Source organism: Mustelus asterias, chromosome 3 (genome assembly GCF_964213995.1).
Source record: "Mustelus asterias chromosome 3, sMusAst1.hap1.1, whole genome shotgun sequence".
Lineage (NCBI taxonomy): Eukaryota > Metazoa > Chordata > Chondrichthyes > Carcharhiniformes > Triakidae > Mustelus > Mustelus asterias.
Genome location: NC_135803.1, coordinates 55,968,219 through 55,984,529, shown reverse-complemented (window position 1 = coordinate 55,984,529; position 16,311 = coordinate 55,968,219). Strand labels below are relative to the sequence as shown.

Below are 16,311 nucleotides of genomic sequence, written 5' to 3'. Positions count from 1 at the left end.
CCCTGATTTAAACATATTCAACGAGGTAGCCTCCACCACTTCAGTGGGCAGAGAATTCCAGAGATTCACCACCCTCTGAGAGAAGAAGTTCCTCCTCAACTCTGTCCTAAACTGACCCCCCTTTATTTTGAGGCTGTGCCCTCTAGTTCTAGCTTCCTTTCCAAGTGGAAAGAATCTCTCCACCTCTACCCTATCCAGCCCCTTCATTATCTTATAGGTCTCTATAAGATCCCCCCTCAGCCTTCTAAATTCCAACGAGTACAAACCCAATCTGCTCAGTCTCTCCTCATAATCAACACATCTCTGGTATCAACCTGGTGAACCTTCTCTGCACTCCCTCCAAGGCCAATATATCCTTCGGCAAATAAGGGGACCAATACTGCACACAGTATTCCAGCTGCGGCCTCACCAATGCCCTGTACAGATGCAGCAAGACATCTCTGCTTTTATATTCTATCCCCCTTGCGATATAGGCCAACATCCCATTTGCCGCCTTGATCACCTGTTGCACCTGCAGACTGGGCTTTTGCGTCTCATGCACAAGGACCCCCAGGTCCCTTTGCACAGTAGCATGTTGTAATTTTTTCCATTTAGATAATAATCCAATTTGTTATTATTTCCTCCAAAGTGAATAACCTCGCATTTGTCAACGTTATACTCCATCTGCCAGATCCTCGCCCACTCACTCAGCCTGTCCAAATCTCTCTGCAGACCTTCTACGCTCTCCACACGATTCACTTTTCCACTTATCTTTGTGTCGTCTGCAAACTTTGTTACCCTACACTCAGTCCCCTCCTCCAGGTCGTCTATATAAATGGTAAATAGTTGAGGCCCCAGTACCGATCTGATCCGTTGGTTGTGGAGTGGCTTAAGTCAAACCAGGTTTTTACTTGCTGCTTTTAAAGTTTATTTATTAGTCACAAATAATGCTTACATTAACACTGCAAAGAAGTTACTGTGAAATTCCCCTGGTCGCCACAGTCCGGATCCTGTTCAGGTCAATGCACGTCTTTCAGAATGTGGGAGGAGACCAGAGCACCCGGAGGAAACCCACGCAGGCACGGGGCGAATGTGCAAACTCCACACAAGACAGTGACCCAGGGCGGGAATCAAACCCGGGTTCCTGGCGCTGTGAAGACCTAACTAAAATTTGTCCTGCAACCATCATCATTAGATGAGATTATCTGGTTATATAGCATCACTGCCTCTAGGACTTTACTACATGGCAATTTGACTGCTACATTTCTTGACAACAGGAATTATTACACTTCTAAAGTATTGAACTGGCTATAAAATGATTTGGATTACCCCAAGGTTGTAAAGATGCTTATATGACTGCAAGTCTTTCTTTCCTGTTGCTCAACCATTGAATAAAATAAGAAACAACTTGTTCAGGTCCAGGGACCTAAATGGATAGGACTTCCCTCAGTACTGCACTGCAGGGCTGCCTAAGACTACGGCCTAGATTTTCACTCCTGAGGCGGGGCGCTGAGTCAGGAAATTTTCCGCCTTGGGCGAAACAGCCCCAAATGACCTTGGTGCTCTGAGATGTAGTAAAAGTAGTTAGGCCCTCTAGCCTTCAAACCCTCACCCACTCTCCATGCCTCATCCATGCTACCACCCACATCTACATTCATGCCAACCCATGTACCTCTATCCAGCCCCATTGCCCCTCATACCCTCCATGCCAACCTACGCCCCTCTACCCATAGCTCAAGTCCCCTCAATTTCCAAACCAATGACTCTTCCCACTTATAGATCCTATGACAACTTAGTGCCAACTCATGCCAAGCTATACCCCACCCATCACCCTTACACACTCCATGCCATCTCAACCAGTATCCACCAAGGCAGACCTCCGGAACCATTTGGATTAAATTAAATAAAGTTTTATGTATCTATTATAAACCTCACGATATAAACAACTACACTCATTGATAAAAGCCCATTCTATACAGTTAAATTCCTTCAAGTATGTAACCTCTTATAAAAACAAGCATTTATATTCAGAGTCCTCCATCAAAGATAGCTAAGTGCTTCATAACCTCTTGGAGTTTTCATTCAAACTGTTCATTTACAACCCTCCAATGTGATAACCATAAGACATAGGAGCAGAATTAGGCCAGTTGGCCCATTGAGTCTGCTCCGCCATTCAATCATGGCTGATATTTTTCTCATCCCCATTCTCCTGCCTTTTCCCCATAACACCTGATCCACTTATCAATCAAGAACATATCTATCTCTGTCTTAAAGACACTGAATGACCTGGCCTCCACAACCTTCTGCAGCAAAGTGTTCCACAGATTCGTCACTCTCTGGCTGAAGAAATTCCTCATCTCAGTTTTAAAGGATCGTCCCTTTAGCCTGAGGTTGTGCCCTCTGGTTCTAGTTTTTCCGACTAGTGGAAACATCCTCTCCATGTCCACTCTATCCAGGCCTCGCAGTATCCTGTAAGCTCTTCATTCCAGGGATCATTCTTGTGAACCTCCTCTGGATCCTTTCCAAGGCCAGCACAGCCTTACTTACATACGGGGCCCAAAACTGCTCACAATACTCCAAATGGGGTCTGATCAGATAGTGATGAGTTATGCAAGCCATCAAGCAGTACTAAAACTGTAATGATAGCACAAACAATTATTGAAATTGCAAGGAACATTTTTTTTTCCAGAGAGACCATCCACTATTTTCCAACAATGGCTCAAGAATCGTGAGCTGTGCGCACCCGAGTTGCTGCTGGTTGTTGTTGCCTGCTGAATATTAGCTAAAACATTTGTCTGCTATCCCCAATAAAGTATAATCTGGAATTGAAGGTCAAAAATGGATTTTAAATAGTTTGGGTTCTCCTATTTCACAGCAGAGCCTGCTAAAAATAGCACTGAAGTCCAATGTAGGGCTGCACAGCATTTTCAATCCTGTTCTATTCAACTGGCAATTTGTCCATTCCAGAACAAGTAATTGTCATTTTTGCAACTTACAGAATACTGCAACTAAAGAGCATTTGTTGCTTTCACCCATCTACAAAAATATTAACCGTGCGGTATTAAAAGATTTTATCCATGTGCGTAAAATACTTAATATGACCATTTTTACCAGACAAATAACCTGCTGCACCTTATCCTGCCTTGTTCAATCAAGGCATTAAAACTGACAACAGCAGAGAGGCAGAAGTTGACCAGTCACAATTTGGATATCTATTTAATTTTTAACTGGAAAATGACCCTGAAGAAATGCACAGTGGTCCCTGCCAATAGATTTTTTAAAAACCTACATTTTGACTCAACTGCCGAAAAGTTTAAAAAAGGCAAATGCAAAGTTATCCAATTATTTTAGACTTACCTTTTTGTAATTGGCCACCAGATCTGCAGCTGTCACATTCCTGAAGATATTATCACTGTTCACAGACATGCTGCGGCAGTCTTACATTCCACAAAGATCTCATGAGGACTTCAGTTTACATTTGTCAAGTAGAATTACTTCACCTCAGTCAGGACTAAAGCTATTTGAGTTTTATCACCACTTTTGGTTGTTTCTTTGCTTGTTGTTCTCTTACAAGGATACTCAGCTTTCAGAATAAAACCCTCGAAACGGTATTTGGGAATTTCCGTTTACAGTTCCAGTCGGACAAACTCCTGGGCTCGTTCACTTTTACCTCACACTATGCCACGAAGATAGTTGGACAGAAATACTGATACCTTAGTAGGACTCTGGCCTGTTAGGAGCCTAGGCCTCCCTGCTGTCAGCTGAGACTTTGTTCACAACAAATCCTGTTAAAATTCCCTGCTAAGAAATCTCCACAGTATATGCTTCGACCGAATAAAGGAAAAGGCTTCCTTTTGAGCTGCTGCCAGTTGACTGCACCCAGAATTCATTGCTAGTAGACTATATTGGTGCTAAATGCGAAAGGCAGATCCCCCCCCGTCATGGTTACTATGTGATATAAATAGATTGAACACAGTCGAGCAATCACTAGGGCTAAGCAGACTTCTCCTGGATAGCTGATGGAAACCAACAGTAACAGAACCTGACTAAACCAGCCAAGAATGTCCAAGCATATGGATAGGCTATTTGACGGATTATAAGCATCTACACGGTGCGCCAATTTTAAGAGCACAACATTACGCTTGAGCTGAAAGCAAAGGAATTTACTAAACAGCACAGCAGGCCATGGTTAGGGTCTTATTCAAAGCACTCTATCATTAAACAGAAAGAGCTCATTAAATATCAATAGCTTAAAAACAGAAACAAAATATTCTAGCAGCTGCTTGAAGGATGCAGCAATGATGAGTGAGGCTAAGCTCTCTCCCAGGAAGGCTGATGGGAGACCGCACTGCATTTCTTTCTTTTTCTTCTTGCTCTTGCTGGCTAGAGGGTTGTTAAATACAACAGCTATTCTCAAGATCGTCCAGTGAGAGAGTACAACCACAGCTACACATTGTAGAACAGCACCAGATTGGTAATGAAGTTATTCACTTATCATATTTTCAACTCGACTGATTGCAATGATTTCCCCTCAAACAAAATACATTACTTGGGTTGGGGGAGGAGGAGAGACAGGAGGCAGGGATGACTGCTGAGCTTCACTGAGTTTCACTAATGCAAGAGCTTGTTTTGGGGGCTGAAAATGTCATTTCAGATCATGCAAAGCAAACTTTGTAAACTTAATTACTTGTTTCAAACAGTGATCTTGAACAGGATTTTAGCAGCATTTCTTACATTCTCTGCTCATTGCGGCATATAAATTGCTGTATAAAATTGCACTTGGTATAATTTCAATTTGTATAGTTTCATATTTGATAAATGTGCCTTGTCTGCAATAAACTGGAAAATCATATTTTTGTTTATGACAATGTTCAAAATATAACAAGACATTTTGTATTTCATTACATTTAGCTTGCTTTGGAGATAATCTAAGAATAATTGATATACCGAGGCTTGCAGATTTCATAATCAGGTCCATTTAGAATCAATTAAAGTCAGCTGACAGGTGAATCATAGCCCTGCACTCAGTTAATCATGAGGTAGACACAAGAGTTACAATGAAAGCATTTCTGCAGCGGCTTATCTGTTCACACCAGTTTATAGCTGTCATATTTCTGCACTGCAGATGGTTCATAAGCACTTACACAATCAATAAAAAAGAGGCTCAAAAAGGTCTCCATAGAAGGAAGCTCTCTAAAACAATTAGATTAAAAAGGCTGAGTCATCCATAGTAAATGCATCATGGAAACTCAAGGGCCGACACACAAATAATTTAAAGGTAGATTTTGCTTTCCCATTACAGGAAAACGCAGCTAATTTGCAACCAGTACAACTAATGAAGGAAAATGGTTAGGTTAAAGCAATGTTGGTTAACAATGTTTAAAGCTTCAATGGACTCAAGTACATCAAAAAAAATGGATCTTTGCCACAAAGGTACCTTAGATCTGTCAACCTGAAATTTACCCCCAAAATGTTGCTTCCATTATAACTGCTGTTTGAAAAATAGATTTTAAGAAGAAAATTTAATGTAATGCAACATTAACTCGTGCACAAGATTTCAAAATATTTCTACCATTTATATATCTTTCAGCACACTGTACAAAGGCAAAATACTTCAAATATGCACTCTTTCAGGAAGTATTAATAGGCAGTTTTGAGGCAAGGTTAAATTACTGAGTGACTTGGACAATATCAGTCCATGCCACAAACCCAGCATTGCAACCTTCTTTGCCACTTGGGAGATTCTTCATTTTATGTCAACAAGCTTCAGAATGCAACAGTCACAATGACTATTCAGGGCAAAACAGTCGGTTGTCCTCATGCATGATTTACAAACCTAATAATTCTCAAGTTAAACAACACTTCTACAGAAGGGGTTCTGTGAAACATAATACCAGGCCTACGGGAAACTTCAAGGCATCTGAAGTAGGTTAAACATTATCCCTTTTCACAAGCTGAAATTCCCTCTTATTTCAGCAATTTTGAGGGATGTGCCCAGAGGATGCGAAAGGTTTTTTTTGCATCAAGGTCCCAATTTTTGTCTCTAGCAGCACTTATAATCTAATGCCAAAAGGAGGACTGAAAAATCACATCCTGGTTATATTGCAGAATTTATTGACTGGAATCTGCATATTTTAGTCTGCTTGATTATGGATGTGATTTACATGGAAAGATAGGGAAGTACACAGCTGGAAAACTCTGCAATTCATCTCAAAAACTAATAGTCGTGAATCATCCACAGCTTCACAGATACTGCCAATTTACCAAATTGTTCACACAGTCTGCCTTCACCATCACATTCCACATGCTTACTGCTTCCAGTGTGAAACAGTTAACTCTTCATATCCCTTCCTCTGGGCGTGATCTTACCGGCTTTTCCCGCCGGTCGATCGACTAAGTGTGCAGGTAAGATAGTGAGAAGTGAAAAATCAGGATCCCACCTGGTTTCTCACCTCTTGCGATCTTATCGGCACTGATTTGCTGGCAAAATCGGCTTCATGCACAGGAGTGTGACATGTTTAACACGTCATTAGTAAGTCCCGGATGCTATAATCCGGATTCACTTAGACTTATCCCTTCACTGGCTGAGGTCCTCACTGGCAGGAATCGGATATGGTCTCCACCAGCAGGACTGGAGGCCATTGAAGACCACCCCCCATCCCCCGCTCCTCCAAGTTGGTCAGAGACAGGGCTGGGCAGTGCCAACATGGAAGTGGCCACCAGATACCCTGGAAGTGCAATGCCAGGGCTGGGGGTGTGTATGTGTGTGTGTGCCTGCGCAATGGCACCCCAAGAGCTCAGCAGCCGGCTTCACAGGCGCAATTAGACTCTGTTCCCTCCCTCACTAGCAAGAATTGTATCTGGGCTTTCTTTTTTAACTAAGTGCTGTACGATTGTGACTGGGAGCTCACCCAAAGGAAATCAGCGCAATTCCCTCCCGTTTTCACACTCGTTCAACACTTAATATTCCACCCACTTAAGTTTGAAATTGTGGCGATCCAAAACATATTCTGATGATTCAATTTAACTATTCTTACCAGTGTCTTCAATATTACCTCCATTAAGCCCTCTTCCCTGCACAGTAATCAATTCCAGGCTCTTCAGCCTCTTACGAAGGCTCACGTGCCTTATACTGGCTCTCAGTTTGCCTGACCTGTTCCCCACTGCTTCCATTGCCCATGTATTTATTCTGCTTGCAGCTAAAATCAGTCTGTTGTTCATCTTGGGCCATTCCTGTCACACAGACAGATCTCCCCGAATTTTTAACCTAGAAACAGCATGGGAGGGTTCATGATCCACAATCTCAGATAGTATCGCTCTAAGGAAGAGCCATCAGTTCAGAAACCTGATATTGCTGGCTGCAGCAATAAAAAGTACATATTTTTATGGGAAAGGAGTCTTAGACTGTATCTGCATTAAGTGAATCAAGAGCTCACACAAACTGCATCATCAGCGATTGACCAAAAATTAAATAGTAATAATAACAGCTGCTTGTTTCAGTCCATCTTCGAACGGGGGGGGGGGGGGGGGGGGGGATAATAGTGATGGGGGGGGGGGGGAGATAATGGTGATGGGGGGGGATAATGGTGATGGGGGGGGGATAATAGTGATGGGGGGGGATAATAGTGATGGGGGGGATAATAGTGATGGGGGGGGATAATAGTGATGGGGGGGATAATAGTGATGGGGGGGATAATAGTGATGGGGGGGATAATAGTGATGGGGGGGTAATAGTGATGGGGGGGTAATAGTGATGGGGGGGTAATAGTGATGGGGGGGTAATAGTGATGGGGGGGGTAATAGTGATGTGGGGGGTAATAGTGATGGGGGGGATAATAGTGATGGGGGGATAATAGTGATGGGGGGGATAATAGTGATGGGAGGGATAATAGTGATGGGGGGGATAATAGTGATGGGGGGGATAATAGTGATGGGGGGGATAATAGTGATGGGGGGGATAATAGTGATGGGGGGGATAATAGTGATGGGGGGGATAATAGTGATGGGGGGATAATAGTGATGGGGGGGATAATAGTGATGGGGGGGGATAATAGTGATGGGGGGGATAATAGTGATGGGGGGGATAATAGTGATGGGGGGGATAATAGTGATGGGGGGGATAATAGTGATGGGGGGGATAATAGTGATGGGGGGGATAATAGTGATGGGGGGGATAATAGTGATGGGGGGGATAATAGTGATGGGGGGGGGATAATAGTGATGGGGGGGGGATAATAGTGATGGGGGGGATAATAGTGATGGGGGGGATAATAGTGATGGGGGGGATAATAGTGATGGGGGGGATAATAGTGATGGGGGGGATAATAGTGATGGGGGGGATAATAGTGATGGGGGGGATAATAGTGATGGGGGGGGATAATAGTGATGGGGGGGGGATAATAGTGATGGGGGGGGATAATAGTGATGGGGGGGGGATAATAGTGATGGGGGGGGATAATAGTGATGGGGGGGGATAATAGTGATGGGGGGGGATAATAGTGATGGGGGGGGATAATAGTGATGGGGGGGGATAATAGTGATGGGGGGGGATAATAGTGATGGGGGGGGATAATAGTGATGGGGGGGGATAATAGTGATGGGGGGGGATAATAGTGATGGGGGGGGATAATAGTGATGGGGGGGGATAATAGTGATGGGGGGGGATAATAGTGATGGGGGGGATAATAGTGATGGGGGGGGATAATAGTGATGGGGGGGGATAATAGTGATGGGGGGGGATAATAGTGATGGGGGGGGATAATAGTGATGGGGGGGGATAATAGTGATGGGGGGGGATAATAGTGATGGGGGGGGATAATAGTGATGGGGGGGGATAATAGTGATGGGGGGGGATAATAGTGATGGGGGGGATAATAGTGATGGGGGGGGATAATAGTGATGGGGGGGGATAATAGTGATGGGGGGGGGGATAATAGTGATGGGGGGGATAATAGTGATGGGGGGGATAATAGTGATGGGGGGGATAATAGTGATGGGGGGGGATAATAGTGATGGGGGGGATAATAGTGATGGGGGGGGATAATAGTGATGGGGGGGGATAATAGTGATGGGGGGGGATAATAGTGATGGGGGGGGATAATAGTGATGGGGGGGGATAATAGTGATGGGGGGGGATAATAGTGATGGGGGGGGATAATAGTGATGGGGGGGGATAATAGTGATGGGGGGGGATAATAGTGATGGGGGGGATAATAGTGATGGGGGGGGATAATAGTGATGGGGGGGGATAATAGTGATGGGGGGGGATAATAGTGATGGGGGGGGATAATAGTGATGGGGGGGGATAATAGTGATGGGGGGGATAATAGTGATGGGGGGGGATAATAGTGATGGGGGGGGGGATAATAGTGATGGGGGGGATAATAGTGATGGGGGGGGATAATAGTGATGGGGGGGGATAATAGTGATGGGGGGGGATAATAGTGATGGGGGGGGATAATAGTGATGGGGGGGGGATAATAGTGATGGGGGGGGGATAATAGTGATGGGGGGGGGATAATAGTGATGGGGGGGGGATAATAGTGATGGGGGGGGGGATAATAGTGATGGGGGGGGGATAATAGTGATGGGGGGGATAATAGTGATGGGGGGATGATGGGGGGATAATGGGGAAGTAGTAGTGAAGCTGGGATTCCAATTTGTATGGATTTAAATATTATCAGACCTTTATGCCTGATAGTTGCACCCCCCCCCCCCCAACCCTAATCACAACTGGTTCCAGAATTAGTTAATCCTCAATTGAATAGGCAATGGGATTTTAGAGTTGACAAGAAACTTAAAAAGTCAAATGATGTGGATGGCGTATATTAGCTGGTTGATGACAAGAAGAATTACAAAGAATGATTTGGGAAAATAGATGCAATTTTAACCTATTCATCTGCCAAAACAATTAGGGGAACTGTTGATGGTCGAGTTATCCTGAGCTGATGCAGCATATGGCATTTGTAAGTGCTATTGTCAGATCACTGTACAAGAATGTGTCGCATGGATTGCGGGGTATGTTATAGAAAAATGCTAATAATATCCAAATAACTGTATCGAGGCAAAACTGCTTTTATTTTAAATAATAGTTTAATTCCAAACTGAGAAAAACACAACAGGCCTGAAATATAAAAGGTAGCATCACATGGGAAAGTTCACTGTACCCAATAACTATACGTAGATCAACCAATTTTAAAATTGTAGAGCTCAAACATCTCCTTAGCTGTTTAGCAGAAACCAGCCATTTGATTTGATTCAATATTCTTGTTACAAAGTTTACAATATGGGAGACAATTGTCTGTTTTAAAATGCTAGATTTATTTATTTGGGACTCTAACATCCGAAAGATGCTACAGAAACCAAATCATCCACGTCAGCATTCCTAATGCTTGGTACTTGTTTGCCACGAGCCTTTCGTGTAACATGCATCTGGCACTCAATCTCTTAAATTCTTATATGCCAGCATGTCCAAGTACGAAAATTCATCATAGAGGAAAGAGAATGTGTCATATAATGAAATCATGCAGCATAGGAGTCACCATTCTGTCAGAGGCCATTTCAGAAAGACAGGTTGATGACAGGTCTCCTTTTCCCAAAGGATTGGCTGTGTAATGAAACTTGACTTCATCGAAAGGTAAAATCATCTCTTACCAAATAAGTTACGTCAAATTAGATGAGTACGAGCAAACCAGAGGATTATTTCACATTCTAGAATTCTCATAAATGGAGTCTGATTGGACAAATGCCATTTTAACAATATGCTAATTGCAGTCACCAAAAATATTCAAAATTGTACTCTCTATTCTCCAAACTACTCAAAAATATCATGGCACAGTCTTTTTGCAATGTCGCCTTGCTTATCAGGACAAGTTTCACATGATCAAATGTTCCACTGTATTGGGACTGAGTGTAACTGAAAGAATAATAAAATGGGAGAAATGGCAAGGCAAGTCTGAGCCTGGATCAGAGCACCAGCTACAAATTCATAATTCCTCTTTGAACAGCATATTGAATGAAAATTAAAATAAAAACTTACTCCCTAATTGCACTTAACAATTACTTGGATATCCTCTTGACGAGTCTACAGGGCACAGTTCAAGAGCTGCTCTTTATCAGCCAACACGATGGACTAAATGGCATCCTTCTGTGCTACATATACATTGTGGACAATGCTGGCCAATACTTAGGTAAACTTAAAGATGTTCAAATGGGCTGGTTCAGTTCAGAATCAGTGCCCCTGCAGTGATGAAGCTCCTTTTGGCTGGCAGCAATGCTTACAACTGCTCTGAACTACTGCAGGCTATTCTTCAGGTAGTGAATAATGGATTAATATGCAAAATGTGTGTGTGGGTTGAGTTTGTTCTTCCAACTGAAGGTGCCAAAGCATTTCATCATGACCAGGATCCCCCTTAGAGTTAACATATGACAATGCTTGCCTGAGGATTCATAACAGCAGCCTCATTGCTGTGGGGTGAGTAATTCATCTGTATTTCATACCAGAAAATAGTGCTGGGTGTATATTACAGACAGGATATTGCAGAATGTTTTATCTACAATGGATTATTGATGAGCATTTGTGAGAAGATAACAAACGCCAATATTTAATGTCTCAAGGGATATTAAAAAAGACATGTCATACATTATTTTAGAATATTTAGGGAATCCTAGCCGTTTTCAGAAAATCTTTACGAATTGGGGAATAGCCTCCAAAGACAATATCAGTTTGTGCTTGCATTACCTCCTTAAAAATATATATTTAAAAATATTACGGAACCTTCCATGGCATTCCTCCTGGTGATTCAAGGACACACTTGTATCCATGCAACACACAATGAGCCATCAGAGCCCCTAATTAATTTGTATGGGTATTCTGGGATTTGACAACTGCTTTAGAAATCGAGTTCTACAACTCTGTCCACTTTTGAAGGCGAACGATGAAAGCCTTGGTCGCCATTTGGTGTTTTTCAACCAATGTGTTAACATTTTTAAAAAATTGTAGGATGTACAAGATACTGGGCAGCATACCAAAGTCTGAAGTTAGGAACGCAGGGCTTGGCACTGGTCAGGATGGATTGTAAAGCAATGTGGGGACATTGAGCCTTGAAGGTACTGGACAATGTTGTGGAGGGGAAATGGCAATTTGGCATTGTGGGAAGGAAAGGGTTGGAATGTGGAGTTGGATTTACCGGATGCTTCTTCTGGGCCTATCAATATTGAGAGAGATATACTGGTCAAGACTGAGGCTGCGAGTGCATGGAATCACTAAGGTTGGAGAGTGATGGGTGTGCAGTGAGCAGTGATTGCAGCATTAGCCGGTTTGGCCACTGAGAGAATGTCTCTGCTTTGGAAAGGTAGGGTAGTAATGCCAACTCATGCTCTCATAGAATTTGTATGGCCCCGCAACTCTCCATGTCAACTCAATCACCTTCCTTGGCCATTCATCTGGTATGCTCCATGGAACTAACCAATCAGCCATTTAATAACAAAAGCTCACGTGGAACTGTTGAAAAGATATACTTGCATTGGAAACAGTTCAGGGAAGGTTCAACTAGGCTGAGTTCTAGGGTGGGCTTTGTCTCATGAGGAAAGACTATGCAGATTGCAACTATATTCAAGTGAGAGGTGATCTTTTGGAAACATTCTAATGGGCTTAACAGGGTAAATGCTGAGAGGATTTCTGCTCTCATGGTGGAATCCGGAGCCAGGGAGGACAGTTTCAAAAGGGGATCTCCCATTTAAGGCGGCGACAAGGAGGAATTTCTGCTCTCAGGGAGAATTCTTTGGAATTTCTGACCCCAGAGTGCAGTCGAGGCTGAATCACTTAAACTATTCAAGGCTGAGTTAGACAGACATTTGATCAACAAAGGAGGCAAGAGTTATGGGAGGCTGACAAGAAAGTGGGATTAAGGGCACAGTCAGATTAGCCATGACCTTACTGAATGGCTTGATGTGTTGAATGACCTACTCCTGCTCCTGTTTCTCATTATATGATGGCATATGGGGAAATGTGACAGCATTGATAAAATTTAATCTGCAGAAATCCAAGAGCCAGGATAAATGAATGCTACTCAGAGTAGAGGAAGGTTCCAATTGATGCACATTAGGAGAGAATCCATATATAATAGTGATTTGGACTTAAATCACCGGGAACAGAATCACTAAATTTGGTGACAGTCCAAAAGTAGGAATTTTGGCAAATAAACTGAGTGAGCGGAAATAATCTTCAGGAAGACAAGTACAAGGTAGGCCAGTAAGTGGGAAATGCAGTTGCATTTTGGTAAGAGGTGATACATTTTTGTTTTCCCTTCCAAAATGTAAGATAAAAGTTTAATGGAAAGACATTGACGGCAGTAGATGAATGGGATTCAAATGCATAATTACTGAAAATTACAAAAAAACACAGCAGATTGTTGTTTTTTTTTACTGCAATTAGAACCAGAGCCCAGTAGTTAAAGAAGAAGCAATGACGCATTTATAGAAAACTTTGGTTCAGCCGCGGTTAGAGTTCAGAAAGGATATTATAACCAAAACTATCATACAGTACATATTTATCAGGATGATATCACGAAAGGGAATAACTAAAGTTAGGAGGACCACTTTCACTGGAGCTCAAAGGCTAACAACTACAATAATTTGGATTTACATAGCACCTTTAACATTGTAAAACATCTCAATGCACTTCGCAGGGGCATGGTGGCACAGTGGGGGGATGCAGCACAGTGGCATATTGGTTAGCACTGCTGCCTCACAGCACCAGAGGCCCAGGTTCAATTCCGGCCTTGTGTTACTATATGGAATTTGCACATTCGCTCTGTGTGTGGGGGTTTCCTCTGGGTGCTCCGGTTTCCTCCCACACTCCAAAGATGTGCAAGTTAGGTGGATTGGCCATGCTAAATTTTCCCTTAGTATCCCAAGATGTGTAAATTAGGGGGATTAGCGGGGCAAATGTGTGGGATTACGGGGATAGGGCTTGGATAAAATGCTCTGTCAGAGAGTTGGTGGAGACTCAATGGGCCAAATGGCCTCCTTCTGCACTATTGGGATTCCACAATTATCAAACAAAATTGACCCCGAATTTCAGAGATGGGAAGGGAGGTGTTCTTGGTAATGGCAGGATGTGGGGTTGGGACCTCATCTATTTTATAATTATGAAGATTTTTTTTATAGAGTGGATAGGGAAATACTGTTAGCTCTGGTTCAGCAGATAACGACATAAGGTCAACAAATTAAAAATATCCCTCAAGGAGTGAGGAATAGCTTGGTGAATGTCTTTGCATACAGTGTAGTTGGAGCATGGAATATGTCAAAGGGAGTAATTGAGGCAAGAGTCATTCAATCCTTTAAAGAAAATTTGGAAAGTTATTTGAAACAGATGAAGATACAAGGTTAAATAGTGCAGCACTGGAATTTTGGAGTGCTTCAGGACAATGCTGGTACAAACACAATGGGTCAAGTAGCTTCTATCTGAGCAATGAATTTCAATGCTTTAGAATATCTGAGGAGTAAAGTACAGCTCAAAAGCAAAGAGTGACATTCAAGAAATAATATGCACTTCGTTTAGCTTTCACAAAGACAATGCTCATCACCAAAATGGATCGCTATAGAAATCTGCTCTTATCTACATGACAAAATATTAGGATCACAGAGATAAATGGGAGGTAATGGCATAAAGAGCTCTTCTATCCAAAATCAAATGGTTTAGCAACATACTATGTGAAATATACTACAAACACCACAAGCTAGCAAAGCAATTGAATAGAAACATAGAGCTTTACAAGCCTTTGAATTGTGCCATGTGAATTTCTAATCTTTACCGCATGGCCTGTAGGCTTGGTACTGTATGGGCAGAATTTTCACTGGCCTGATCCGCAGGGAAGCAGATTAGTCTGGTGGTGAAAGCAGCACAGAGGGATTAGGACCCATCAATGGTGTAGCGTTCTGGTGTTGCAAGTTCAGCCACTGGGATTGTGTGGGTGAGGTCAGGACTTAGGGATGGGAGAAATGAGCACCTCGTGCTGGAGGAGCCAGGCTCCGATGGGAGTCGGGGGATAGAATCAGAGGTCTCAAGGCAGGTCCAATAGCAGTAAAAGTCCAAAATCCGCATGACAATAAGTCTTGCAAGCTTATTATAAAATTTAAAAGCTCGAAACAATCTCTTTTGGTCAGGTTGGTCACCCATCAACATCCGGCTTCAGTTAAGTCAGGGATGAAGCAGCTAGGGTCAGGGAACAGATTTCTAAGACTTGAAGTCTGCCTCCGATTGCGTATTTGCTGCTTTACTCTAGATCATACTTATCTGATTTATCGCCGAGCAATGCGTAGTCTAAACAATTTATTAAATGATCTTTGAAATACCTCAGCACTTACAGGGGTTTCAACACAGATGTTCCTTTCAGGAGCCCCAGAACCTTTGTGGAACTTTTTCAAATATCTCTGGCCCCCACCTAGAGACTTGAGCAATCAAAAAGAGTTCAAGGATCATTAGCCAGATTATTATAATCAAAGTCAAATGAAACAAACCATTGAACACTGCACATCCCTTCCTCAAACTGTCTTTTTTCATTAAAATGAAACCATGTATGAAATTGAAGGGGTACAAGGCTAGCATATCTGCATTGTTTTAGTCAAGATATAGTGTGAACTTAAACAGATTTTCAGATAAAATTACGTGAGCAAGAGCTGATATTTAAGAGTTATTTCTGTCCCAATTATTCTAATTGTTTTCAGCCAAGCATTTATGAATTCCAGAAATTAGGGTTGCTTATACGGTGTCCAGGAACAAAAAGCTTCAGCCATTTTTTAAAAGCCCTAAATAGTAAGTCATGTCATCATTTTAAACCAAAGCCTGGATGACATTCAAGCTAATGCTTTATTTTTCTTATAAAATTGAAGACAGCAAAATAAATGATTACTTGGTAAACCAGATGGATGCAACTACTGGTAATGTGGGTAATGACACTAGAAACAATCCCTTTCAGGTTATTCAATAGCTACAGCTCGTGGTTGCTGCTATCTAACCAACGATTAATGATGCTGTAGCCAAAGCATACAGTTATTAAATCAAAGTGCAGAGTGATAAGCAAATGCCACCCAGTACATAATGCATTTGTTCAATAATTTTTCAATAATTAAGCACTGTTTGATAGATCTCATTTATTAGAAATAGATCCATCATTGGAGGCAGAATTTTGTGCAGCACAACTCTCTAGTTAAATATATTTATTAAAAATTGCAAACTGTCCCAGAAACTGCAGCAGAAAATCTATGCGGTAGATGTTTGCAGTATATGCTTAGAGCCAGGTATAGATTTGTGCTAGGTTTGCCAGTGGA

The 16,311-nt window shown here is 42.4% G+C and overlaps 1 protein-coding gene across 5 annotated transcripts in view; it reads right to left on the bottom strand.

Annotated features, from left to right (window-relative positions):
• Nucleotides 1-16,311, bottom strand: part of schip1 (schwannomin interacting protein 1) — a 177,912-nt gene that overhangs the window by 82,680 nt on the left and 78,921 nt on the right. The window contains exon 1 of one of the 5 annotated variants that reach the window (XM_078209015.1): nt 3,337-4,123. The exons of 3 other annotated variants lie outside the window; for them this stretch is intronic. In XM_078209015.1, the coding sequence (XP_078065141.1) occupies nt 3,337-3,405 (69 nt within the window). In that variant the 5' untranslated portion in view covers nt 3,406-4,123. Of the gene's footprint in view, nt 1-3,336; nt 4,124-16,311 lie in introns of those variants that run through there. One more of the 5 variants, XM_078209018.1, reaches the window with a different exon arrangement.